The 25,989-nt window shown below is 36.5% G+C and overlaps 1 protein-coding gene across 1 annotated transcript in view; it reads right to left on the bottom strand.

Annotated features, from left to right (window-relative positions):
- LOC120532116 (glutamate-rich protein 6-like) overlaps nucleotides 1–25,743 on the bottom strand; it is a 28,086-nt gene extending 2,343 nt beyond the window's left edge. The window contains exons 1-13 of the mRNA XM_039758012.1: nucleotides 25,687–25,743; nucleotides 25,042–25,460; nucleotides 23,968–24,037; nucleotides 18,435–18,481; nucleotides 17,552–17,620; nucleotides 11,312–11,373; nucleotides 9,820–9,945; nucleotides 7,189–7,290; nucleotides 2,984–3,144; nucleotides 2,590–2,654; nucleotides 1,775–1,956; nucleotides 845–930; nucleotides 51–206 (exon numbers count right to left, since the gene is read on the bottom strand). Of these exons, the coding sequence (XP_039613946.1) occupies nucleotides 51–206; nucleotides 845–930; nucleotides 1,775–1,956; nucleotides 2,590–2,654; nucleotides 2,984–3,144; nucleotides 7,189–7,290; nucleotides 9,820–9,945; nucleotides 11,312–11,373; nucleotides 17,552–17,620; nucleotides 18,435–18,481; nucleotides 23,968–24,037; nucleotides 25,042–25,150 (1,235 nt within the window). The 5' untranslated portion in view covers nucleotides 25,151–25,460; nucleotides 25,687–25,743. The remainder of the gene's footprint in view (nucleotides 1–50; nucleotides 207–844; nucleotides 931–1,774; nucleotides 1,957–2,589; nucleotides 2,655–2,983; nucleotides 3,145–7,188; nucleotides 7,291–9,819; nucleotides 9,946–11,311; nucleotides 11,374–17,551; nucleotides 17,621–18,434; nucleotides 18,482–23,967; nucleotides 24,038–25,041; nucleotides 25,461–25,686) is intronic.
- Between the last annotated feature and the right edge of the window lie 246 nt (nucleotides 25,744–25,989).

Genomic DNA, 25,989 nt, shown 5'->3' with positions numbered 1-25,989 from the left:
TTGCTGCAGCTGCATTTAAGAAACATAATGCAAGAGTCCATACCACGTACCAGACAACTCCATTGGGATAGTAGCAGGTTCCCTTTCCCTGGGAGTCGAATACTGCTTGGATTGCTGCATCATTGGCTTTATCCTCCAGCACCAGACACACAAATTCCCTTTTACAACTTAGTGTGACAAGAACTGCTAAATTTCCTGAAGGGTAACTAGCATGTATACATTAAGGTGTGAAATAATTTTTAATTTACAGGAAAAGAGGTGCAAAAGGAAATCTTGAATACAATTTTTAACTAAAACAGAAACAATTTGTGTATTTTAAACCTCTTTGAATTTTGAACTTTTACTTTTCTCATACATATATAATTTCTTTCAAAAAATATGTCTACCATACATTGTAGTAAAAGCATGTGAAGTAGTCACAGTATAGACAGTATACAGAATGCATACTTTTTAGTCAGTGTGATTTATCATTTTGATTACCTGGAATACATCTATTAACTAAGGATGCCATTTTTAGAGTGACTTGATGGAATTAAATATTTGATACACAGTAGTTATATACTGCATAAATCACATCTGGTACACAAAGCCAAAGTGATGATAGTGCTGCTGTTTACTGTGGGCAACAAGAGAGAATTTGCAAAGATAGCCATCATGGTATTTGTTCATCAGAAATCTGTCATATTTGCCTAATTAAACATAAAGCTGTTGTTTCTGCCAGTGTTGGTGGTGCCTTGTACGCAGGGCATGGGTAATAATTGACAGTGTACTGTATATATAGAATAGAAAAACAAACAGTTAATTATTGATGGTTTCTCTTTATAGTTTTACTTTTAAAGGATACAAAACTTGAGCTGTTCCATCAGAGAATAGTGTTAGAAATTTATTTCCATTTGTATAATACTTTTCTGTAAATGGAAGCTTTTTATCCTGTAATAGAAAAACAGTATTTCCAAATCAGAAAATGAAAAGTGGCTTGCTACTGAAGGAGAAACACATTTTTACAATAACTACACCATGTGTAACTTGGTGGCAAAATATTTATTTCTTGGAAGTATAATTGACTCTCTTCTACTGCCCTTTAAGTAAACATCATGCTTTTATTTTTAGAAATTGTCTCTACAAAGATGTTATTTATTTTTAGGTATCTGAGGCATAAAAAGAGGTTTTCCTTTTAAAATAACTTTGGCTGACAGGCCTGAGTCATGCAAATCTTTTTTCCAAACCAAAGAACAGGATGCAATTTAGATGGTTTAGAAATGGAAAATGGAAACTTGATAGAATGATGAATTACAGCTCTGGCATAGTGATCCACTAGATTGTATTCTGTTATAACTAAATAGTTTTCTGGTATTTTGATTTGTAAGAAGCACTTAGTAGTGCACTGAACATGCCAGGGAAGTGAATGAACAGCACCTCTGGTGGACATGTTTATTTCAACAGCATTTGTTTAACAGGGTAGAATGAGAGACAGTTCTTAATAAGCAGATCAAAGAGAAAAATTACAGTTACGAAAAGTAAAGATTTGGAGCAGAATTCATAGTGCTTTCTGAAAGTAGAGATTTTTTTTAACAGATTTGAATTCTAACACCCCTAAAAAGGCTCATCAACAGATGGGAGGAGAATAAATCAGTTTTATATAGTGCTTTTCAGTTTTTTTGTTACTCTTTCTCTTTTACTATTTAAATAATAGAGAACTTTATATCAGTAATCATATTGAGCAGTTGGTACTCATACTGGTTCACGAGAGAGGACACAAAACACAGACTCTTACTTTGTATGGTACCACAGTGAAGTCTCCCACATTCATAAAGAACTCATTCTCTTCTTCATTGCTCCCTCCCTCTTCATTTTGTATTATTTCTTCAGTTTCATCTTTTGGAATCAGAGTCCAGTTGCCATCTTTGGGTGCACATCTTGACAGCTGATAAGAGATTGTTCTGAATTGCTTTGAATCTAGATTTTAAAATACATAAGAAAACATTAAAAAGAAACAATTAAAACTCTGTATGATTTCTATCAAATCAAAATTTTAATAAATCATATAAGGTATGCTTAAAATAAAAAAAGCTTTAACTTGAGCTCTGCTGATCATAAAGAAAACAATTCATAATATTTTCAGTTTTAATTATGTTTGTTCTATAATTAGTAATAAGACAAATTTAAAACATTACATAAACTAAAATACTAATATTTAGTAACCTACATTCATCCAGCACTTACATGAGCAAGCAACCCTAAAATGACATTTGTGTCTTCTGTTACTCTAAGGAAATTCATTCATTTCCAAACTGGCGTGTTGCTGCTGTACAGACTTGCAAGGCCTTGAGTGTTGGCATTGTGCAGCACAGAGCAGGAAACAACCATGTCCATCCATTGTAGGGCACAGTAAATCACACTAAATCAGACTATGTAGTTTAACTTAATATATGCATTAGGGATGTGAAAGCCCACAAAGAAAGGGGAGAACATGCACTCTTCCCCAAGACAGTGTCAAATTCAAATCCAGAAAATAATCAATCAGGGATGCTTATCCACTGTGTCACCCGTAAAGACTATAGATTGATAAAAAATAACTATTTAGCTTACTATTAGAATAGTTTCCAGCAGTGTCTTCAATCTGATAGTATTTTTCCATTTCTCGTTCTCGCAGTCTATTAGAACAACAAAAAATATTGAAAGAACTAATTGCTTTTATGGGCATAGTTTTACAAGTTATTTTTTGTTTAATTTCCATTTGCATTTGTCAGAAAAATATATATTTGTTTATATCTGAATGCATTTTACTTAGAATATAGAAACATACAGTATGAATTTATGTTTTTACAGGGCCTTTTGAAGCATAAGTTCATGTTTCATGGAACATGTGTTTCTCCTTTATTTCATATATATATATATACAGTATATTGCATGATACATTAATTTAATCAATAATAAAACAAGTGGAATTCTTTACATTCTGTAAAGGACATCTTGTAGTTACCTTTGTGCTGCTCTCTGCTTGACTTTCTCCCGTTCTTCCTGGTCTCCAAAAGGAGGATGTGGGTCGACAGAGATTTTTTCAGACCTCTTCTTTTCTAGAATATTGGCTCTTTCTCTTGACAGGAACTCCCATAAAATTTGGTACTGATCGCAACAAAAAAGCTTTACAAAAAATAATGTGTAATGCATAAGTATTTTTTATTTATAGACAACGTTGTTGTTTCACTATTAGAAATAAAGAGATACCTGTAAGTGAACGTCTTGCATGATTGGACCGGTTGTGATTTTATTGCTGTGGATTTATTGTGACCATCTAACACACACTCACACAGATTTGACATGCCTGTGAATATACTGTAAACTAAGTGACTGTGTGTACTGTATGTGTGAATTTGCTCTCTAATGGGCTGATGCCTCATGCATAGCTAGTTCCTGCTTTGTGTTCAGTGTTGCTGTTGGGACTGACCTCTGCAACCCAGACCTGGATTAAGTGGGTTTGATAGTAGATATTTTGTACTAGTCTTTTCACTTCTTTCTGAAACATTTACATATGTCTATGAATTTTAGATGAACAGTGACTGAATGGCAGTGAACTGGAGAGATGCAAGAACACATATTGATAATAGTTATCTCTAATGGGGAACTTCGAGACAGAAAAGGAGTAGAAAACATATGAAAGTGCCAAAGAATTAAATAGTATCAAGGTCACTCATGAAATCTGTACTGAAAGGATGGAATACACTAAGGAGACCTCAAATAAGAAAGGAAAATGAGACAGAAACTCAAAAATATGCACATGCACAAACTAGGTCAATGAACAATGGTGTGGGTGTCTAGGAAAGAAAGTCAGTTAAATTTTATTTGAATCCAATAATAAAAAAAAAAATGTAGTGAATCCTTAGAACTAGTAACTGAGCGAGAACTAAGCTTAATTGCAGCAGTCCAGAAGACAGTTTTGTTCTGAATGCCGCCTGGAGGAGTCTAAAAATTACTCATATATGCCAAATTTTTCCTTTTCTATGGAAACAAGATATAGTGTACTTTAATAATACTCCTATGGCTCTGGATTCCTGAAGAATCCATATTTCTATGACTTCCTTGCATTAGGCTAGCATTGATTTACATTTATGTGCCATTTTCTGAATGGTTACCGGTATGATGGATTTTCTCCAGAGAACCTGCTTTTCTCGGTCACAGTTAGTTAGGTAGTTGAATCTAACTCTATACTGTTTTGTGGGAATTGGCTCCACACATTTTGGCATGAGGGACAGAACAGAGTGCTACACTCATTAGTCTGGGAAATATTGTTGGAGCTAATTAGAGGCAGGACCAAGGCAATGGAATATTGGAAGTCAGTTGATGGTGATAAATGAGCTAAGCAAGGTAAGCTTTTGATAAGAACTGTAATTAAAGCTAGACGGCCCCATTGCTGGGTGCTCAATTCACCTGATTCGAGTCTGTATGTGCACAATAAAGCTTGATTCTACTGCTTATCCTGATACTCCGAGTGCCTTCTTTGGGCTAAGGGTGCCCAGCTCCGCTTCGACAATCTCTCCTAATAATAATAATAATTCTTTGCATTTATATAGCACTTTTCTCACTACTCAAAGCCCTCAGCAATTTCAGGTTAAGAGCCTTGCTCAAGAGAGCAGAGTCCCTTTTGGGATTTACGGCTGGGAAATCAGAGCAAATATCAATTGACTCCCAGCAGTCAGTCCAGTCTTCTCTCTGTCTACCTGTTTTAATATTACTAGAGCTACTTGGGTCAAAGGCTGGATTGGCTTAGAGGTACTGCAGCCAAAACTTTGTGAGAGAGATACTGTGGCAGTGTCTGGGGCAGGGGATAATTACCCCCAGCTCATAGTTAGGATCCTGGATAATGTGGTGCACATAAGGTTTCTTTTAGCAATGATAATTTCATTTCTATGTCATCACTGTTATCATGTCCTTCCTTGTGTGTTTTATTAGATAAGCAGTTATCTTTGGGTAAAGGATTTTGGAATTGTTCACTCTTAGTTAGGGTGTAACATCGAGTGTATTTCAATTACACACCAAAATTGAAATCTGAATATCAGAGTAGTAATGATTTAGTTAACAGTATTTCATTTTCCAAACTTGGGTTACGTTCACAACTACTACGTTTTCATTTAAAAATGAACTCCATCCACACTATCATTTTACATCGTTATAAAAGTATCTCATTCTACACTAAAATGACTAAAGTTCGCCTATATAGGGCATGTCTTTGAAGGAACAAAATTGCTGCTGGCCACAGAATATGTCACAAAACTGTAGTGGCTGGTAGGTTATTTGCCTTTTGCACATGTGTATAGCATTCAAACTATACAAAAAGCAGTTTAGATGCATACTGGTAGGCAATACAGTAAGCACCATGGAAGCAACTCTTCTGTGTCCACTATTGGGAATGACACATTGTAATGAGAAGGATCCAATCAGGGAATGATTCATAATAAGCAGAAACATATCAGAGCACAATAAGAGTCTGCATTTTCAAAAACCTATTTTTGCCTGTTCACATTACAATGCTGAGGCTGCATTTTCATAAGTATATGGCTCTGGAGAGTGTTTTCAAATGCCTTCATTTTTGGGAGTTGAAAACACCAGGGTAGTGTGGACAAAAAGTGAAAACGGGATTAATGTTGACATTTTTAAAAGAAAACATAGTAGTGTGGATGAGGCCTTAGTAGCCAGAGCCTGTTCTGGCAAAACTGGGCTCAGGTCTTAAAGAAGTCCTGGACTATTTAACAAATCATTAGAAAAGGATTTTAATTTTTTATACAGCTGGATTTGATTTCAGGAAGAAATGTTTATGTAAGCTGTCAAATATTTTATGAAAGAATTGAGAAACAAAGTACCTTGCATGTAAATGGACAATGAGAGTGAGAAAACAAATGTTCCACTGGTGTATCATAAACTACCACAGTGAAAACCATGTAGGAAGCTGGAAAATAATGATTACAAAACTGGTTAAAACAAAAACCTGAAGCCACAAAAAGTTTGAGAACCACTAACGTAAAGCACAAGAAACTTAAACTGAAAGCAGAAAGTTATAGATTTAAAATCAGCATTTTAAACCTTGAATTTTTTTCCCAAAACACAAATTGTGTTTAAAAATTAAATGATTTGAAAAACGGGAGGCGCGGTGGCACAGTGGGTAACGCTGCTACCTCGCAGTTAGGAGACCCGGGTTCGCTTCCTTTGTCCTCCCTGCGTGGTGTTTGCATGTTCTCCATGTGTCTGCGTGGGTTTCCTCCCACAGTCCAAAGACATGCAGGTTAAGTGCATTGGTGATCCTAAAATATCCCTAGTGTGTGATTGGTGTGTGTGTGTGTGTGTGTGCGCACACTCTGCGGTGGGCTGGCACCCTGCCTGGGGTTTATTTCCTGCCTTGCACCCTGTGTTGGCTGGGATTGGCTCCAGCAGACCCCCGTAACCCTGTAGTTAGGATATAGCGGGTTGGATAATGGATGGATGGAAGTACATTGTGTTATGTAATTAATACAGAAGTGCAGACAGCAAGCATAGTGAGAGACCTAAGAATATATTGAAAATCCAGAAAACACTTTCATCTATCCCATTTCTGTATCCACTTTATCCAAATTAGATTAGGTAGTGCCCAGCCTTACATGGCTATTCCACTGTAAAGCACACTCACTCACATAATCTAGGCCCTTTAACTTAAAAAGATATATTTGGGATGAAGTCCCCTGTGAAAAACCTCTTGGACATGAAGGGAATGTTCAAACTCCACACACGCACTCAGCAGGATGGGAACTGAACCTAGGTCTCGCTGTTGTGAAGTAGCAATGCTAACAATTCTGCCACTAGAAGAAAAGGTGAAAGTCTCAATGAAACTACTGCAAAGGATGTGTAAAATGTGGTGTTAATGTAGGACAGGACCTCTGCTTCTGCTGCAGTTTAAGGTATACTTCATGTTTCATAGTCTAAGAAATCTAATAAGTATTAACAAACAGAAAAGGCAAGTGAGTATCTTTCCATTCAAGGTAAAAGACAGGTGTGTAATGAAGATGTCCAATATCTCTCTCCAAGCAGATATTATCCTGTTTCCTGTGATATATGTTTAGTGTTAATAGGAAGTCTAATGTTTGTCATTGGCCAACAAAGATAAAAAATTTTACTGTAGGAAAATTCTGATAAAAGTGCATTCATCTTACAATAGCTTACCTCATCAATGCTGGTGTTTTGAATCTGATTGTGGGAGGGAAACGGCTTCAATTTCTGGCCACAGAATTCACATAGAACTTGAGGACATTCAGTCTCAGGGACCTAATAATTTAACAGGAAAACTTAGAAAGCTTGACAGTCACAGTGTTTGTTATGGCTGAGACCAAGTGAAAGTGTATGATTTAGGCAGTTTAGTACACACCATTCAATTATTGTTAGAAATTTGAGTGGGTCATCAGTGAAATCCTGGGGCCTCAAGTATAAACAGTGCGTATGCACAAAAATGTTGCATACTCCCGTTTCCATGCTCAAATCATGATGTATAAAACCTAAACTTGCCGTAAAGCCACGCACATTTTCACGCTAGCTCAAACCCAGGCGTACGCAAGTTCTCCACTCGGTTTTGCAAACTGGCGGCACCCAGCGTCAAAGCAGTGCTTTTGTTCCAGTGTGGTTTTCCTTTCTCTTTTAGATCCACATCCCTGACGTGGCTTTATCATATACACTGAAATTAACCACATATTGTTTATTAGTTTAAGGCAATTGTAACAATATAATGGTCCACGGAATGGCCAAACTATTCCAAATACCATAGCTGCTTTAGCGTTGTTACTCTCACTGCACCTTCATTTTCTTCTTTCAGCTGCTCCCGTTAGGGGTTGCCACAGTGGATCATCCTTTTCCATATTACTCTCACTGCACCACTCGGAGTATTTATATCACTGTATCTGAGTGTGGAATCACTGCTCTACAGCAGCTATTCGGAAAGATAATTATTGTTATACGGCATCAAGTACACGCTGCCTCAGCCATGCTGTCTATTTGAACTGCTCTCATACGACAAACAATTCAGAGCCTATCCTGTAGGGACATTGTGGTCCTAAAACAGTTTCATCACAGGAACTATAAATGCATTTGAATCAGTCCATCAAGTGCTCCTTCCAGAACTGTTGTACTTATTTATTTGATTTAGTACAATGCTATATACTGCTGTTCTTTCTTAAACTCTGTGAAGTGCCTTAAGCATGGGAAAGGCGCTATATAAATAAAATGTATTATTTTATTATTATTATTATAAGTACAATTACCTCACTGTAAACTTGCAATACAGTTATAGTATTGCACGACCTGAGCCACTTTATAAAGCGTGTATTTACATATGATGATGATATCATTTTTAAGATGAAATGCAGCAAAATATGTTTATTACATTATACAGATAAAATGTTAACATTATTTAAATAATCTATATTGTTAATAATTAAACATGTGAAGACGGTGTCGCAGCGCTAGCGACGAGCTGGCGCCCATTCAGGGATTGTTCCTGCCTCGCGCTGTATTCTTGCTGGGGCTGGCGCGACACTGGACGGATAGATGCATAGAATAATTAAACATGTACTATGAAGATATTTCAATGTTCCTTAAAAGTTTTGAATAATCTGCGTTCTAAGCCTACAGATGGCTTGACTTCTATTACAGAGCTGATTGTGTGGCAATTGGTTACTTGGAGTAAGAAAAGGAAGGACAGGAATTGGAGGTTAGTACATTTGAAAGAGACAGTACTGCTGCAATAAATTATTTCATCGAAGGTCATGCACAGCAAGCATTTTGCGGGAGGCAAGGACAATATCTGGACGAGGCACCAGCTAGTCACTATCACTGCACCACTGTGTTCCCATGTTTAATAACATGCTTTAATTCCTATCATCATGAAAATGATAACAAGTATACATCTCAGTATTTAAAGTATTCAGAGAGCTCTAATATCACAAATGTAATGGATTCTGTGTCCTGTCAGAGGAAGAGAAAGCTGGTTTAAGAATCACATAGTGATTCACACACAGAGCACATAGAAGAACATATACAATACAAAGCATTTAACGTGATACTTTAGTTACGACAGTACTTGAGAAACTAGTAAATTAAAGATTTTAAGATGAAGTTTATGATGTTCTACTTTAATGACAAAATAAACTACGTGATTAAAGTGGAAATTTCGAGATTAAAGTTCCGTGCCTTTTTTCCAAACTGTGTGCCTATTTTTTTTCTTTTCTCTGTACCCTTATAAGGTTCCATATGACACTCAGACGGTGGGCTACGACTTGCCTTTTCACGGTGACTTTGATATCTGACAACTTTTTTATTTTAGGCACTGTGTGACTTTGTGAACTTGAACTTTCGAGTTTCTCCAACACACTATGTCACTCGATCAACTTCCTTTTGTTGTTTATACCACTGTTTAAACCAACAAATAGTATGTTTTTCCTTGCCTCCTCTTGGTATTCACTGAAATTCTTCAATTTTTCCCGTGCTTTTGCCATTGTCTTTTCACAGAACGCCGAGCTTAAGGGCTATTTATATTGATTTGCATATTCAAAGAGGTGTAATCCTGGGAGGAGTTGGGGAGTGGCAGCAGGCACATGCTTGTGCGTTAATTTTCACGCTGACCGGGATTTATGGAGTGGAAGAACGTGTAAGTTGGCGAACGCACAGATTTATGCATCTGGGTTTTTTTGTGCGTACGAACATTTTTGCTTTTGTCCGTACGCCATCTTTTAGTGTGAATTCTATGCACGGTGTTATGCATGAGGCCCCTGGTGACTGTCTTGTCAAAAAGGTGAAAAAACCTACCTGGAAAGCAAATAGTCTGGGATCCAGAACTTTGTCTCTTGACTCCTGTTTGTAGGCCAGTATGGTGGGCCAGCCGATCGCAGAGAGGAGTGGGTATTCAAAAAGCCTAAGTGCATCTGCTGGAAACTTTTTGATGAAGACAAAAAATAAAATTTACATTAACTGTTAAATGAATATCTTTAAATAGTGCTGGTTCACCAAAGGATTTTTGTTTTTTATGTTTGTTACTATTGGTATATTTTTACATTGATATTTTTAGATTAATTAATGCTTCTTTGTCCCAAGAACTTTGCAGGAATATCAAAAATATACTCTTTCAGAAAAAAATCAATATACTGTATCTTGAGGATGTTAAATGCAACTCATACAAAGTCAGGCAAGCTAAGGGCCAGCTCAATGAGTGTAACAATTGTGAGATTATTAAAAATAATAAAACCTACATTTAACTCTGGATGTAGAAAGTTTAGTAAAAAAGACACTTAAAGTTTGTGTCTGGTCATACTTGCAAAAACGTGTCTCTTTTAGTATTTTACACTTCATATTACAAGCAGTAAGTGTATGGCATTTTCAAAATGTTCAAAAAAAAAATTTCAAAAACAAGGCATGTCATAACATTTTGTTTTGAGAACCAAAACACAAATTCATATTGGTAATGAAAAACATTGATTCATGTCCAAGTGTGGCACAGAATCTCAATGAATGTAAGGTAAAGTGAAGCAGTGTCCCAATAGTGATGTAATCTGAATATAATGTCTGACTGGCTTGATTGCTTATGTGTTATTGTAGTAATGATACATGTATGACAAATGTTAAAACGTATGCTCTGAAAAGTGTATGAGCAGCTGTCTAAGTGAGGTATTCTGGGAAATACAGGAGTGTCCAGTTAGAAGGTAACAGAAGTTAAAGGAAAATGATTCCCCCATGAATGTCCAAGTAATTGTGATAAAACTATACAAGATCAAAACATATTGCAATATAGCAGGAATGTTTGCAGCACTATGTATGCAGAATGAAATATAGCAGAATTGTTAAATCAAGCTGAATTCATTTAATTAGTGTTGTATTTGACTATTATAGAGTGGAATTGAGGGTAGGAACTTTGGATGTTTACAAATTATTCAAATTTGACCTGCATCTATGATTAAAATGGTACTGCACATTCACCTCATGTTTATATCATGATGCTTAGGTTCCCATTTTAATATATGGAAATGCTGTGACAGTGTTTGTGACATAAATGTCTTTGGCCATTCTAAAAAATATAATATTTTTTCTATGAAAATTGTGACCCAAATGTTGTTCTAAAGTAACATGATTGTATTGTACCTGAGACAAGACAGTATACTAAATCTAAAAACTGCAAAATGAAATGGATTTACTAGAAAAAAAACTAGGAATAGCATTACAGCCTCCTGTAGACAATGCTTGTGTTTATTTAAGCAAATAAGCGTGTAAATACAGGTGCATGGCTTACTAACAAAAGCAGACATACCTCAGTGTCAGCAAACTCACTTTCCGCATTTAGTATCCTTTCCAGGTACAAGCTAAAAGAACCTAAGAGAAAAAAAAAAAGAAATTGAAACACAAAGAGCCATATGACTGTTCTATCAGTTAGATGGCTTAAATGGAGATAGAAAAAATAAATTAAATAAATGTAACTTTAATGGCAGTATTGTAAAGCATACTGTTATTTGTCTGTTAATGTAACACATATTTATTACATTCTGTATTCTAGGTGAGCTTATAAACATGTGGTATATAATTAACAAAAAAAGAAACAAACAGGCAAACAGATGCAAGTGTGGAAACAACACTCAAGCTCCACTCTTTTGGTAATCTTTTAAAATCTATATGTATAATTCACTAAGCCAAGACACCCATGGAAAGCACGCCGGAAGTGGAGTGGATTCTCTAAGCTGTCGACAAGTAAGACACCTATGGTGCACGCAGGAAGGAGCCACGCCCACCAACTCCAAGACCATTGGATACGATGATAACTCACAGAGCCACGCCCACCAACTCGGATGCGACGACACAGAAAAAACGGCATTATTTATATTCGTCTGTCGTAGAGGCCACATGCACCTCTGAGCCACGTTGACTGTTCATAGAGGCATGTTTCTTGCGGAGGTGAGTCGCCATATGCAGCGTGTAAAACGGTTTGCAAGGGGTGTCCCATGGGATCCTTAAAACAATCCTTTACAACTGAGGTTAAAACAGAATGAAGTAAGCAGTCTTTAAAAACCGAGTTTTCGGTTACGACGCATGACCGCGTGCACCATAGCAAATTGTTTTACACGCTACATACAGCAATTCGCATCCGCGACAAACATGCGTCTTCTTATATGCTCCTGCAGGAACACGGAAGACATTTCCCTGCCCACTGATTACGTCCCTACCCTTTGTACACACCCCCCTCCCACCTCGCTACTACCGTGGTCGGGTGTCTTGGTGGATTATATATAGAAAAGCAGCCAAAACTGCACAGAGCAATGAAAAGTCTACGTGAGTCACAGGTGCATCTGGACTGTGCAAAGACAACAACGACTCAAGTGACGAGTTGGAGGTGGGCACATGAGCAGGCAGTGCATACTGAACGAGAAATCAGCAGACTAGCTTGACGGAGGGAGCGGAATGGACGTCCTTCTCCTCTCCTCCCGTTCTACCCTCTGCGTCTGAGCGCCGTCTATCCCCATCCTCCCGTCTGGGAGGAGAAGGCGCGATAGCGGTCCGCCAGTTTTCAGTCATGGACGATTGTGTGTTGGTTAATTCCGTGCATTGTTACAATGTTGCTTTTCTTGCTGATTTATTACATTACCAATTTTTCAAATGTTAATTTTCTCCCTGTGCTTAAAAATCATTAAAAAACGGCCTGATTATGCGGCGTATGGTACGCCGCGGGTTGGCTAGTATATTCTCATCTACATTTCAAAGCTGTTACTGTAAATTAAAAATGCAAGGCCAGTGAACAGAGTCACCAAGAAATATAATACAGTATCATAACTGGTAGTTCCATCTCTTGAAGCACAGTAGTTTGAGAAATGACCTCTCTTGAGAAACAGACTAAAAAAACATATCACTTGAACCGTTTGTGGTGATAAGATTTATTGTGAAGGAGAAAATCTCTGCAGCACACTGATGCAAGACTTCAGCGTTCAGATGGAGATGTTTTTGAGAGTTCATATTGTCAGATGATGGGTAAAGCACTTTAAAGATAGAAGTGTCAATCAACTTTGTAGCGGTTGCCTGTGAACTGATTCTACCAGGAGCAGTAAAGAAAAAGATTAATTAGCTTATTAAAGACAAATAATATGTAAAAATCCGAAGAACAGTGAAGAGCAGAATAGGTCACTAAGCAGGCCAGCTGTTCAGGCATGACCAGAACAGAAAAAGGAGATGTTCAGACTTGTAGAAGTTTGCTAAAAACAGCATGAACTTTAATAATGTGTTACCTATATTTTTATTAACTCATAAATGAATAACATACTTATTACTTATTATACTTATAACATTTGAAAATTATTTTTATCAGGCTACTAAATCTTTCTTCTTTTTGGGTTTTACCCATTCAGATAGTAGGGTGATGTACTGTAGTGTGCTGTGTCTGTTTTTAAAAAAAGTAAACATTTAGAGGTAAATTTGCACATCCAATTTTGTAAATGTGATTTTTTTTTATCAGATTTATATCATACATTTTACTGTACTTTTTACCTCTCTATTCTGATAGCAAAGAAGAGTATAATCCCCATTCACCTGTAAGGAATAGTTAAGGAAAAAATTACAACATAATATGAATAAAGTGGAATTTTGGTGGATATATTAAACACAGTATGTGTTGGTCTGCCTAATGCACTTTTCATTTTATCATATTTTGCGTTTTAGTGCTTCTTGTAATGTTGTATAATTTTAGCTTCAGTAGTGTGCAGTTCTGTTGCATGTCAGTAGAGTTGTATGCATGTCAAACATGTATTGTTTGTAAACAAAAAGAGAGGACATTTGTTGTTGTTATGCTCCCTCACAAAATCTACAATAAAAGCTAAATGCATGCTCTGCAATGTTAGAGAAAACTGTCCTTGCCAGCTTGTGACTCCTTGCTGAATTGGCATGGCAATAAAAATACAAGCAAGTACCTGTTAAAAAAGACCATTTTGAAGAGTTTTAACTTTACTACTTTCCCTCTTGCTCATTTTTTGTTTTATATTGTATTATTTTCTCTCAGTTCTTGTATTTACTTGGGCTTACCAGATATATTTTCACATATCATTTTAGTCTTAATGTTTTGTTTGTCACCTATTAGCATGTACTGTATATTATATGGGTGAAATTGTGAATAAATATTTAGTGACATTCACTTTGACACTGGAGCTTGAAATTTTCTACACTGCGACAAGTGGAGCAATGCTCTCTGCATGTCTGGTTGGATAAAGGAGATATAGGCTGATTAGCTGTATTTATTAGTCAACAGAATTCACATAATATTCACTCTCATACATTCTTTTTTACAAGTAGTATAGGCTAATCCCCAAAGTGGTACCCCATATCCACACACTCAAGCAACACTCCCCACCTACCAGCAACACACCCTTCGTTCTCCGATTATCATGATCAAATCCAAAGAGCACATATTTGCGGCCACAGCTTGGTGCCTGTTTCATTGGTGGCATGCCTCCTCCTCTTCTTCCTCCACTCACTTCTGCTACTTTCTGCTAAAGAGAAAGGAGCCCAAGAAGGCAGAATGGTGTCCTTCTTAAACTTTTAAGAACCATTTAATGGGTTGGAAAATGGGTGGATAGAAGGACTTTTATTAGCCGCTAAGTTCATCAGTTTCATTATTTAGTAATTCAAGTTGTTTTTAAACTATTTTCTGTATAATAATGATTTATCTTTTTATCTTTTGATACCTTTGGGCAGTGCAATGGCATAGTGCTGCTGCTGCCTCAGGCAACAAGTGCCAATTGCTCTTTGTGTGAAATTTACACTTTCTGCCCATATCTGTGAGTTTGAGGGCAAATTTGAATTGGCTCTGCCTTGCATCTGAATTTGGCCCCCATATCACTAAAATAGATTAAACAATTCTAAGAATGTTATCTTTGCTTTTTAAGCTTGAAAAAATGATGCATATTTAGATTATAATATTAATGCACTAATTTCAAAGCTAAGAAATCCTGTCTATTAAATTGTTTGCCAAACTTACTTGGGAGTTTGAAACTGTTATAAAAATGAGGAAAAGTATTCTAATACAAATAGTTTGTTTATTATTGTTGTAATTATTTAGCTAGCTTATTTTACAGACTATAGGATATGTCTGATACTTTCCAAGGGGTATGGATTGGTGGCTTAGTGTATAGGTTGGTTGCTTCCTGAATTTGATTCCTCCTCTAGTCATGGTGTCTGTGACTATGTATTGGAAAAAGTGAATTCAGAAAATGCATAGATGGACATATATTTGAAACATGAATCTGATATATTCTGTGCTGTAGTACAGTATATTGTATTTTAATTTTGCATGCATTTTATTTATGTAAAAATATTTTATGAAGTTATACAGTATGTTATTTATTTATTATATTCTCAAAAATACCTACAGCAAGAAATGTATAAATATATTTTAATATTTCTTTAGTGTTACATAAAATAATGTATACTGTTAAATCTTTTCAACAACCAGAAATTAGGTTTTTAAAGCTTTTTTCAGTAATGTGTAAAATGCAGTATAATGCTGTCATTTTCTTTTTATATAATTCATTTCCTAGGTAATTTCTGTATAAATTGTTTTTTACTTAAATTACATTTATATTAATGAAATATTTTAAAGCACATATTTAAATTTATTATGTTGAATACTAAACCTGATGTTTTTGAAAACATTTTTTACTCCTTAAAGCTTTTTTAACTTTATCATTTAAAATAGTATTTTTCTTTTAAAACAATGCACAAACCAGTGTGTTTCTTCATGCCGGTCCCAAGCCCAGATAAATGGGGAATGTTATGTCAGGAAGAGCATCCGATGTAAAATTTTGTTAGATCAATATGCAGACGACAATACAGATTTCCATCCTGGTTCGGTCGAGGCCCAGGTTAACAACGGCCGCCATCAGTACTGTTATCCAACAGGGGGCTGGCGGAAATTGGGCTAATGTTGACCGAAGAAGAAGAGGGGGAAGGTATGTCCAGAGACAGGAGGAGAAGAAGGTAAATAGAGTGGAAATGAGGGTAGGAACTTTGAATGTTGGCAGTATGACCGGTAAGGGGAGAGAGTTACAGTAGCTGATATGATAGAGAGAAGAAAGGTTAATATATTGTGCATGTAGGAGACCAGATGGAAGGGGACTAATACCAGGTGTATTGGAGGTGCGTTCAAATTGTTCTACCATGGTGTGGAAGGGAGGAGAAATGGGGTAGGGGTTATCCTGAAGGAACAGTATGTTAAGAGTGTTTTGGAGGTAAAAAGAGTGCCAGGAAGAGTAATGATTATGAAGCTGGAAATTGAAGGTGTGATGATGAATGTTGTTAGTGCATATGCCCTGCATGTTGGGTGAGAGATGGATAAGAAAGAAGATTTCTGAAGTGAGTTGGATGAAGTAGTGGATGGTGTACCCAAGGGAGAGAGAGTGGTGATTGGAGTGGATTTCAATGGACATGTGAGGGGATGAGGAGGTGAAGGGTAGGTGTTGTGTTAAGGAGAGGAATGAAGAAGGTCAGATGTTAGTGGATTTTGCAGAAAGGATGGACATGACTGTAGTGAATATGCATTTTAAAGAGAGGGAGGAATCCAGTGGCATACAAGAGTGGAGGAAGATGCACATGGTTAGATTATATCCTATTAAGGAGGGTCAGTCTGAAGGAGACGGGAGCCTGCAAAGTGGTGGCAGGTGAAAGCGTTTTTAGGTAGCATAGTATGGTCGTCTGTAGGATGACATTGTTTATCAAGAAGAGGAGGAAAGTAAGGACAGAGCCAAGGATGAAATGGTGGAAGTTGAATTGAATTTTTTTAATTTTATTGATTTTATTGTAATCATTCCATACAAATAGATACATTCTTACAAAAAATAGGATTGAAAACAAATCAAGACTACAAAGTTAAGTTCAGGGAGGATGTAAGACAGGCACTGGGTGGCAGTGAAGAGTTAGCAGATAGCTGGGCAACTGCAGCAGTGAGGAGAGTGTGATGAGCAGATGCAAAGAGTACTTTGAGAAGCTGATGAATGAAGAGAATGAAAGAGAGAGAAGGTTGGATGATGTGGAGAGAGTGAATCAGGAAGTGCAATGGATTATCAAGGAGGAAGTAAGGACAGCTGTGAAGAGGATGAAGAATGGGAAGGCTGTTGGTCCAGATGACATACCGGTTGAAGTATGGATGTGTTTAGGAGAGACAGCAGTGGATATTTTTATTAAGATTGTTTAATACAATATAGGAAAGTTAGAGAATGCCTCAGGAGTGGAGAAGAAGTGTACTGGTACCGCTGTGCAGAGCTGTAGTAACTACCGAGGGAAAAAATGATGAACCACAACATGAAGTTATGGGAAAGAGTAGTGGAAGCTAGGCTAAGAAGGAAGGTGATGATTGAAGGATTGAACCAGTCTTACTACCATGAGGAATAGTGTAAGAGTTAAAGGATAAATATGAACACAGTATTTTTTTCAACACTTTGTGTCGCAAAAAAAGGAACAAGAAAGAGCAGCAAAGAATAGGACTTAAAAAATTGATTATGGACTATGTTTAATGGTTTACCTTCACTGTTTGAGTCTTCTGAGTAAATTTTATCATTATAACTTTGTGTTGTATTTTCTTCTTGGTCATCTAAAACAAGAAAAATACTAAAGGTTTGCATTGCAATTCATAAAATTCACATTTGTTTGTTATTTATTAAATTGAAGCCAATCAAATTCCCTGTCTTTGTACACTTTAGTATGGGTGGAAGAAATATATTTCTATCCCTTTAGTAAGTAATATTCATTATTGTTATATTATGCTGATATGTGAGTCATTATGACTTAAATATTAAAAGTATGGATATTACAGGTAAAGTAGTGCTAGAGAACATAATTGTACTTTCATTAAAGAGCCCTCCCATTATAGGGCATACTTACACACTTACTTAGTCACACTAATTCACATTGGGTTAGTCTAGAGTAGCCAAATAACCTAACCTGCATATTTTGGGGATTTGGGTGAAAAACAGGCCGATAGAGAGAACATGCAGACTCCACGCAGATGGTATTCAGACTACAATTTGAACCTAGCACTCCAGAGCTGCTGTTCTGTGTTTATTTTGGCATTCATTTTTTAATAGGTTGTGATGCTGGAGCTAGTGTCACTATCATCATCATCAAACTCACAACTAAGTTATTCATATGGGCAAGAAAATGTGTAGTTCATGTACTGTATATATATCATTAAACATATCTAAGAATACCAAATTGGAGGTCAGTACCAATTACATTGATTATATATATATTGGCTCTGGGCCTTAGTAAACAAAGTTACATTTTTTAAAAATTAATTGTGTTTTTTTAAGATCAGAGAAGGCAGGAAACATTAGAATGCTGAAAAAGAGAGCAGAAAAAACTTGTCACAAAAAGTAAGACAACCTACAACAGTTAAAAGGCCTTACCTGTGCCATTGTCTGTCTTTTCTGTTGTATCAGATACTGATGAGTTGCTACAGCAATATAAACAGCCAATATTTTATATTAAAAGATAAAAATAGCAAAATATGTTAGGCATTAAATGGCCACAGTTGAAAGCAAGTAAAAATGTACAGTTCCTTACATGTATTAAGTCCCATTGGTCTTTTACACATTTTATTCAGTTACAGTGTTTTGATATTCTACTGCATTTCATTTTTTTGCTATTAATAATCACAAAACAGACTTTATTATTGTCAAGCAAAAACAAAATTCTGCATTTTTCAATTTCTACATTTTCTATTGGGACAGCATTACTATGGTTAGTGAAGCCAGGGATTCCCAAACCCGGTCCTGAGGACCCACTGAGGCTGCAGGTTTTTGTTCCAACCAGCTTCTGTTTTTAATTGGACTCCTTGGCTATTTAAGTGAACTGTTATTTCCCAAGTTCTGTGTTTTGAGAACAATATAGAAATTAGAAAACTAAGTTTAAAAAAAATAAATAAATAAAATATATATATATATATGCTGTATATTTTAAAATGTACTATGCAGTTGTATGGCAAAATGTCTTTTTCTTTCTTTTTAACTTTTTCATTTTGATTTTCATTCTGCTTTTCCAGGTGTTCTAATTATTTCATTATTTACTAATTAATGGGGCTGACGCTAAAGTAGTTGCAGCCTTTCATGATTCAGTGTTGTTTGCCAGGGTGTCACCTCTGCTAGTTTTTAATTGTCATTATTAAGACACAATAAAGGGAGCAAACTGCACAGAGAAAGGGTGAAATATAATGAAATCAACAAAAGAGAGTTAAGCATTTAAATCTATAGCAAAAATAGAAATATTTCTAAATGTCTTATAAATGTAAAAATAATGCTGCTGTACTTTTCTGAATGTAGAATAAGAGAACAAGAAAAAAAAAGCCAGATAATTAATTGAGATCAGTGTTATGAGTTGTTGTCACCGATTATGAACCTGCAGCCACAGTGGGACCCTAGGGCTGAGTTTGGGAATCCCTGGGTAGTCAAATGTGTTTTTAACTTTCCAGTCTGTAACTGTTTAAAGAATGTTAACTTTCTGAGGGAGTGGCAAAACAGTTAGTGCTGCTACCTGACATTCTCAGGCAGTCATTGTCTTTGTCTTTGTGCATTTTACATGTTCTTCCTAGGTTCATCTGGGATTTCACAAGCTAGTCCACTTTTTTTCAAATCCCAAAAATGTTTGTCAGGTTATCAAAATTATCTTAGCGTGAATGAGGGTGTAAGTGTGAATTTGTATCTAGTAACTGACTTCTTAGTATTATACTGTATAAAATTTGTTTAGCTGTTTGATTTTTTCCTTTACAGGATCACAGGAAGCTGGGACCATTATCAGCAGCTTTAGGCATTAGTTAGGAATGACTTCTGAATATGGTCCTCATTAAAATGTCTGTGGTACATCCTTGTGACTCCAATGCTTATTACCCCATCGCTGCACTTTAACCTTTAAAACATTTTGCATGATATCTTTTGCATTATGACTGGTAATAGTTATAGGGTATTACACTCTTCCTGAATCCATTACGCATGATCCTTTCTTTTTAATACTAAAGGGGTAACCAATAACTACTGACCATAGTGATGCTGCATTTTAGTACTCCCTGTCTATATGTAACTGCTGTGCTCCCAAATGGAAAAGTTGTGAAGCTGGCAATTAAAATGTTATAGAGAGCCCCTCTGGCATTAAACCTTGATAGAGGGTAACTATCCCTAATTCAGACTCCAGCTGGACCCACTTCATACTACTTAAGGTGCAATTGTATCCAAAAGTAAGCAGAGTGCACTTCCTGGTATGTTCCCAAACCCAGAGACAAATACCAGGACTGTCTTACATTGTATTTCAAATCATCCATCCATCCATTATCCAACCCGCTATATCCTAACTACAGGATCACGGGGGTCTCCTGGAGCCAATCCCAGCCAACACAGGGCGCAAGGCAGGAAACAAACCCATCAGCAGGGCGACAGCCCACCGCAGGGCACACACACACTCACACACCAAGCACCCACTAGGGACAATTTAGAATCGCCAAAGCACCTAACCTGAATGTCTTTGGACTGTGGGAGGAAACCCACGCAGACACGGGGAGAACATGCAAACTCCACACAGGGAGGACAAAGGAAGCGAACCCGGGTCTCCTAACTGCGAGGTAGCAGCGCAACCCACTGTGCCACCGTGCCGCCCATATTTCAAATCATTTAATTTTTAAACACAATTTGTGTTTTGGGAAAAAAATTCAAGGTTTAAAATACTGATTTTAAATCTGTAACTTTCTGCTTTCAGTTTAAGTTTCTTGTGCTTTACGTTAGTGGTTCTCAAACTTTTTGTGGCTTCAGGTTTTTGTTTTAACCAGTTTTGTAATCAGAGTCGTTTTAACTCTAATTGATCTCATTTAATTAGCTGTCCCTTTTCTCTTCTCTTATTCTGTAGTCACAAATAAACATTAGTGTGATTTATAAATTTATAAAACATTTTAAAATGTTTGTATTTTTGCTATAGATTTAAATGCCTACCTGTCTCGTTGTTTTTCTACTAAGTGGCATTTTTCTGTGTTTTTGCTTCCTTAATTATATCCTAATAATGGTAATTAACAATAAGCAGATCAGACACCCGGGAAATTTCTGCATTTACCTCAAATCATAAAAATTTGGAAATAGCATCTTGCTTAATTAGGCTGAGTTTGATTACAAAGAGAAATTGTTTGGAACAAAAACCTGCAACCATGTGGGGTCTGAAGGACTATAATTGAGAACCGGTGATTTAAACATATCATTACTGTGGTAATGAACCACATTCTGACACTTGAGTGATATAATAATATACTAACGATGAAAATCAAGTTGTTTATTCTTTGTATGAGCACAGCGAGAGGTGTTTTTGAAAATATAGACAAACTGATTGAAAATCCATTTCATTAATGGAACAATTTTCTTGTATATGCTCTCCATCCCCACTGTATGCCATGGAGATTTTTAAACAGAGATAAGGCCAAGAGACTGCTAGCTCTCCTCCATTAGCCTATATGTGACAACATAGCATGTGAAAAATATAAAGGTGCATTCAAAACCACAGGGAGATTATTATTCAGCGATCCAGATCTCTTGTTCCTCTTGTAGCTTTTTGAGACTTTGCTCATTTAGCCCGTCACATGACTCACAAATGTGGATTAAAAACAGTCTAGCCTGTAACATCTTGCCATTTGTTTTAAGGTGAAGCATGTGAAAGTCTTAGTAGGTAAGAATTATTTATCCATTCATTACGCCCTTCACTGTGTGCATGAACTTTGAACATTATAAAGTATATATGGTGTCTCACACATAGGGACAGATAAAGAAAGAGTGTATAATTAATTATACTTTCTGAGAGTTGACATTATTTACCCTGTCAGGGCCTGAACTTATGTTTAAAGATGCAGCCAGTGAAAATTAACTCTGGTGTGGTTTGGTAGCTGAAACTATAATAGAAGACAAGCAACTGCAGAGGGGCTGTAATAAAGTCAGTTACTGAGGGTCTTTACACAACAATGATGAGGAGTAAAAATAATTAGAATTAAGAAAGCAGTCTTGAGTTGAAAAACACAGCATACTTGTGAAAAACAAGGGAAATTCTGAAAGGGTTTAAAATGGAGAACTAAGCAGGTGGTTAGGGGATACTACTGACTAAAAAATGTACATGATCCAGCGTGTGATGAGCTGGCAGTCTGTACAGAATTGTTACCTTGTAAGGGCAGATTGCCAATAGTAGGAAAGCTGTTGGATTGTATCACTGTACTCTGTACTTAAATGGGGTCAGCCACCCTTAGGAGTAGTTGGGCACTCGGCTAACCCCTCAGCAGCTGAAACATGAAGACTGAAAACAAAGCAATGCCCCTTCATATTTGGCAATCTGTGCATGCCAATGTAAATAAGCAGATTAGATGACAAGCAGTTAAAAAGAAGTATTTTATTAAAGTTGGTGATTTCAAAGGTCAACAGGGAAGAAATCCAAAATATTAGGAGCCAGGTAGGAAATATGAAATGCTATAGAAAATCCAAAAACAGTGAGGTAGAAATAAAAACAAAAAACTAGAAAACAAGTCACGGTAACCAGCCTTTGTGATGGCATAATGCTATAATGAAGAAATCTAGTTATGTTCTCTTATTTCCCTATCTCCTCCCATTAAGTATCTGCAACACAATTGGCATTACCCACAGATTGAGAGAAGCTGGGCGCAAATCATCACACAATTTTAGTGTGGAGTCAAGACCTTATCCTGACAAACAGTCTCCTCCAGGATCAACCATTGCATTTGTCACTATTTCGAAGGGTACAGTAGGCTACAGCAAAATTCTAACTTTTAGAAGGACCCCTAACAAGGTATGAGTCATGGTGGTACATCTTAAAAGAGATGTACTCAAAAATCTTGTCACATGCAGATACGTTGAGTGGAAGTGTATTTGTGTAGCTTATCCAGTTGGGTTCACAAATCTAGGAATAAACAAATAAATCTACCAGCTCTGTATGTACATGTTTCATTGCTTTACAGTTTCTTGTGTCTCCAATAGTACCACAGAAAGTAAAGTGATCTTGTGACCTAGAGGGTCATGCTGGCTACTGCAAGTAATGTGTAACTGATCACGTTACTAAGAAAACTCTTTATTTTACTGGATCCGTTTGCCTGTCATACACCTTATCAGAAAATAGATATAGTGTATTTGGCTGAAAAAAGTAACATTTGTATATGGTATAGAGTGTGACTACATTTACGAGTATGTACCTTTAGCTAGTAAGAGGATGTAGTGTGTGTTTATTACAAAAAAAAAAAAGAAACAAACCTCGATATGCTCATTGCAATGCTTAAGGCTTGTATTCACAGAAAGTGGCCCGTTATCCTGAGGTGGCCCATTTCCCTTAGTTTCTTTCTCTTGTTTCCTGTTCACTACCACCTTGTTTTCACATGCTTCTCTGTTTTTCCTTTATGATACTATTTCTCCAAAGATGAGCTTTTGCCATACTCTTCTGCTATCCCCAGTGTCATTGAACTATTGTTGTGCACCTCTTTTCTCTCTCTGTTAAAGGTAGAGCAGGTCATCATATGGTGTGACCTGTTAGTCCCCCAACCATCTCTCTTTCTTTAATAGTAAATCATTGTAATTGGCCAGTCACTCAAAATGTTCTACCACTTTCTTGCTCAACTCAGAAGGTATATGCTAGTTAATGTGATCCTGAAGAAATTGTAACGATGCGCAAGACAATAATTTTCATTTGGCTGCCCACAAATAATTCATACATATAAAGGTACCCTACATACTGTAGGTATGAGCCCTCCCTCCAGCACACCACAATGGTCAGAATCTCCTATAGAAAAATTAGATTATCATTCTATCAGTCTTTATGTTGTAGAGAAAAATGACATATTAAATATACCTTCAGAGCGTTCAGGAATCTATAATGATTACAATAATTCAGAAACTCTTTATTATTATTAAAAATAAAGCTCACCTGCTTTTGGAATTCACTAAACGTGGAAATGGCTCTTCTCTGTTAAAGCCTCTTAATACTCTAGGAAAACCTGAAAACCAAAGACATAAAGCTCAATGTTGGCAGTAAGGATGTGGAATAACAACAACCATGTGATCTGCAACAGAAATTAAGTGCCTAAATACCTGTGTGGTTAGGCACCAGGAGAATAAAGAGTGTGGTCTTTTTGATATACAAGTGGTGATACCCAACCATACAGTCATTACATTTAATAATGTTACAAAGTGACAAAACAGCTGTGTTTAACAGTATATGCAAATTAATTTAAAGGCTCGTTCTTATCATCTTATATTCTGGAGTGACCTTTGCCCATGTATGTACATCAGCACATCTATCAATTTTTTAACCTGCTTATACTGGATGTTTATTGTTGACAAAAGAAGTGTAAGTCAAGAATCATCCCTGTTTGGGTGCCAGTTCATCAGAGGGCACATATGCATACCGGTGCAACCTTACTATAATGTTAAATAAAAAGGTGACTGATTTCCTTTTGGAGACTTTTGTGAAGCTGTCATGTAAGTTTGTGTATCTATCTATCTATGTGCCCACACGTACATGTAGTTGCACATACATAAACAATTTAAAAATGAAAAAAGTAAACAAGCTGCAATCATGTTATTGTTTTCTATATACAACTTTTAATTATTAATTGGTCATCTTTAGAACTTCTCTTTAGAATCTTTAGAACTTCCTAATTCTAAAACACAGTCATATGGCAAAGGCATCACCTCACAGGCAAAAGCGGGATTATTCTTAACACCCTTCAGCGTGAGAGATTACATGATCTAAAACGAGTACACTAGAAAATAATATAGAAAAGGTATGATTCCTTATGTATTTAATTCCTCCCAATTCAAATATCCTGAATAAATAACCCCATAAGCACAAAGGTAATCCTTTGAAGCTTACATGAAGGATGTAATGGCTTAAATGTCTTATACCACTTACTAATATCTGTCTAACCCCAGCAGTGGACATTCCTATTTGCCCACTTTGTTGTTTTTTGCTGCAAAATCTGAAAGTCTGTGGTCGTACCTTGTGAATGTCGAACATTAGTCTCCTTCTCAGCTGCAGGACTGATGGCCACCTCTGAAGTTTCAGAAAGGGATGATGCTGACCTGTCTGGCCTTTTCTCCATTGCCATTTTTTTGTGGGACAGCCGATCTTTATATATTTTCAAAATAAAATCACTAAAAGTTACATCCTCACAGGTTTGCCATTAGAATCCATTGTTTTGTCACATTTGATGGAGTGACTGAATTTCTAATTCTCAAATACACACTCAATAAATAGATTTGTTTTTTCAGGCCTATCACAGAGAACTGAAAGCTACTCCTTAGGGCTGCATTTTATTAGGCACATACAAGTTGTGAAGCCTTTTGTGTACAGTATCCAGGGAGATAGAGATTGTCAGAGGGCATGTAGCTCCTAGCTACACCAGGAATCTGGCCACACTGTTTGGATGCAAAGAGACAAAAAGAGGGTAAGAGAGAGAGAGAGAGAGTGGACATTCTTATGTTAAAATACACTCAAGTACTCAAGTAAGCCAGATCTGTATAATCTATTGCTGATTGCTTTTTTTTTTTGCTGAAGCATGAAAAAGGCAATCTGGGTCTTTTATCTCTTTACTTCTGACAGGCACCTAGAAAACTGCCAACATGTCTGGAAGGCATTACTCACCTCTAATGCTGAAATCATTGTCTCTGAGTTTGTTTTTGAAACAAGCTGGTGGTATCCTGCATCTAGTGCTTAGTCATTCTCAAGAGGAGTTTTTTACAGCTGTTTCCTGACAGTAATTTCACAACTACCATGTGACTTTTCAATTCTCATAATGTACAATTACTTTTAAACACCACAAAATGGAAATGGTTAAATTGTTACATATACTGCCTTTCATTAAAGTCAAGACAGCATTGTTGTACAACTGGCAGAATGGCAAGGGAAACAGGAACAGCTGAAAATATGAAGCAAAAAGAAATCCAT

This window comes from Polypterus senegalus, chromosome 1, assembly GCF_016835505.1.
Source record: "Polypterus senegalus isolate Bchr_013 chromosome 1, ASM1683550v1, whole genome shotgun sequence".
Lineage (NCBI taxonomy): Eukaryota > Metazoa > Chordata > Cladistia > Polypteriformes > Polypteridae > Polypterus > Polypterus senegalus.
Note: the sequence above shows the minus strand (reverse complement) of the source record. Positions and strands in the feature narration are given on the sequence as shown.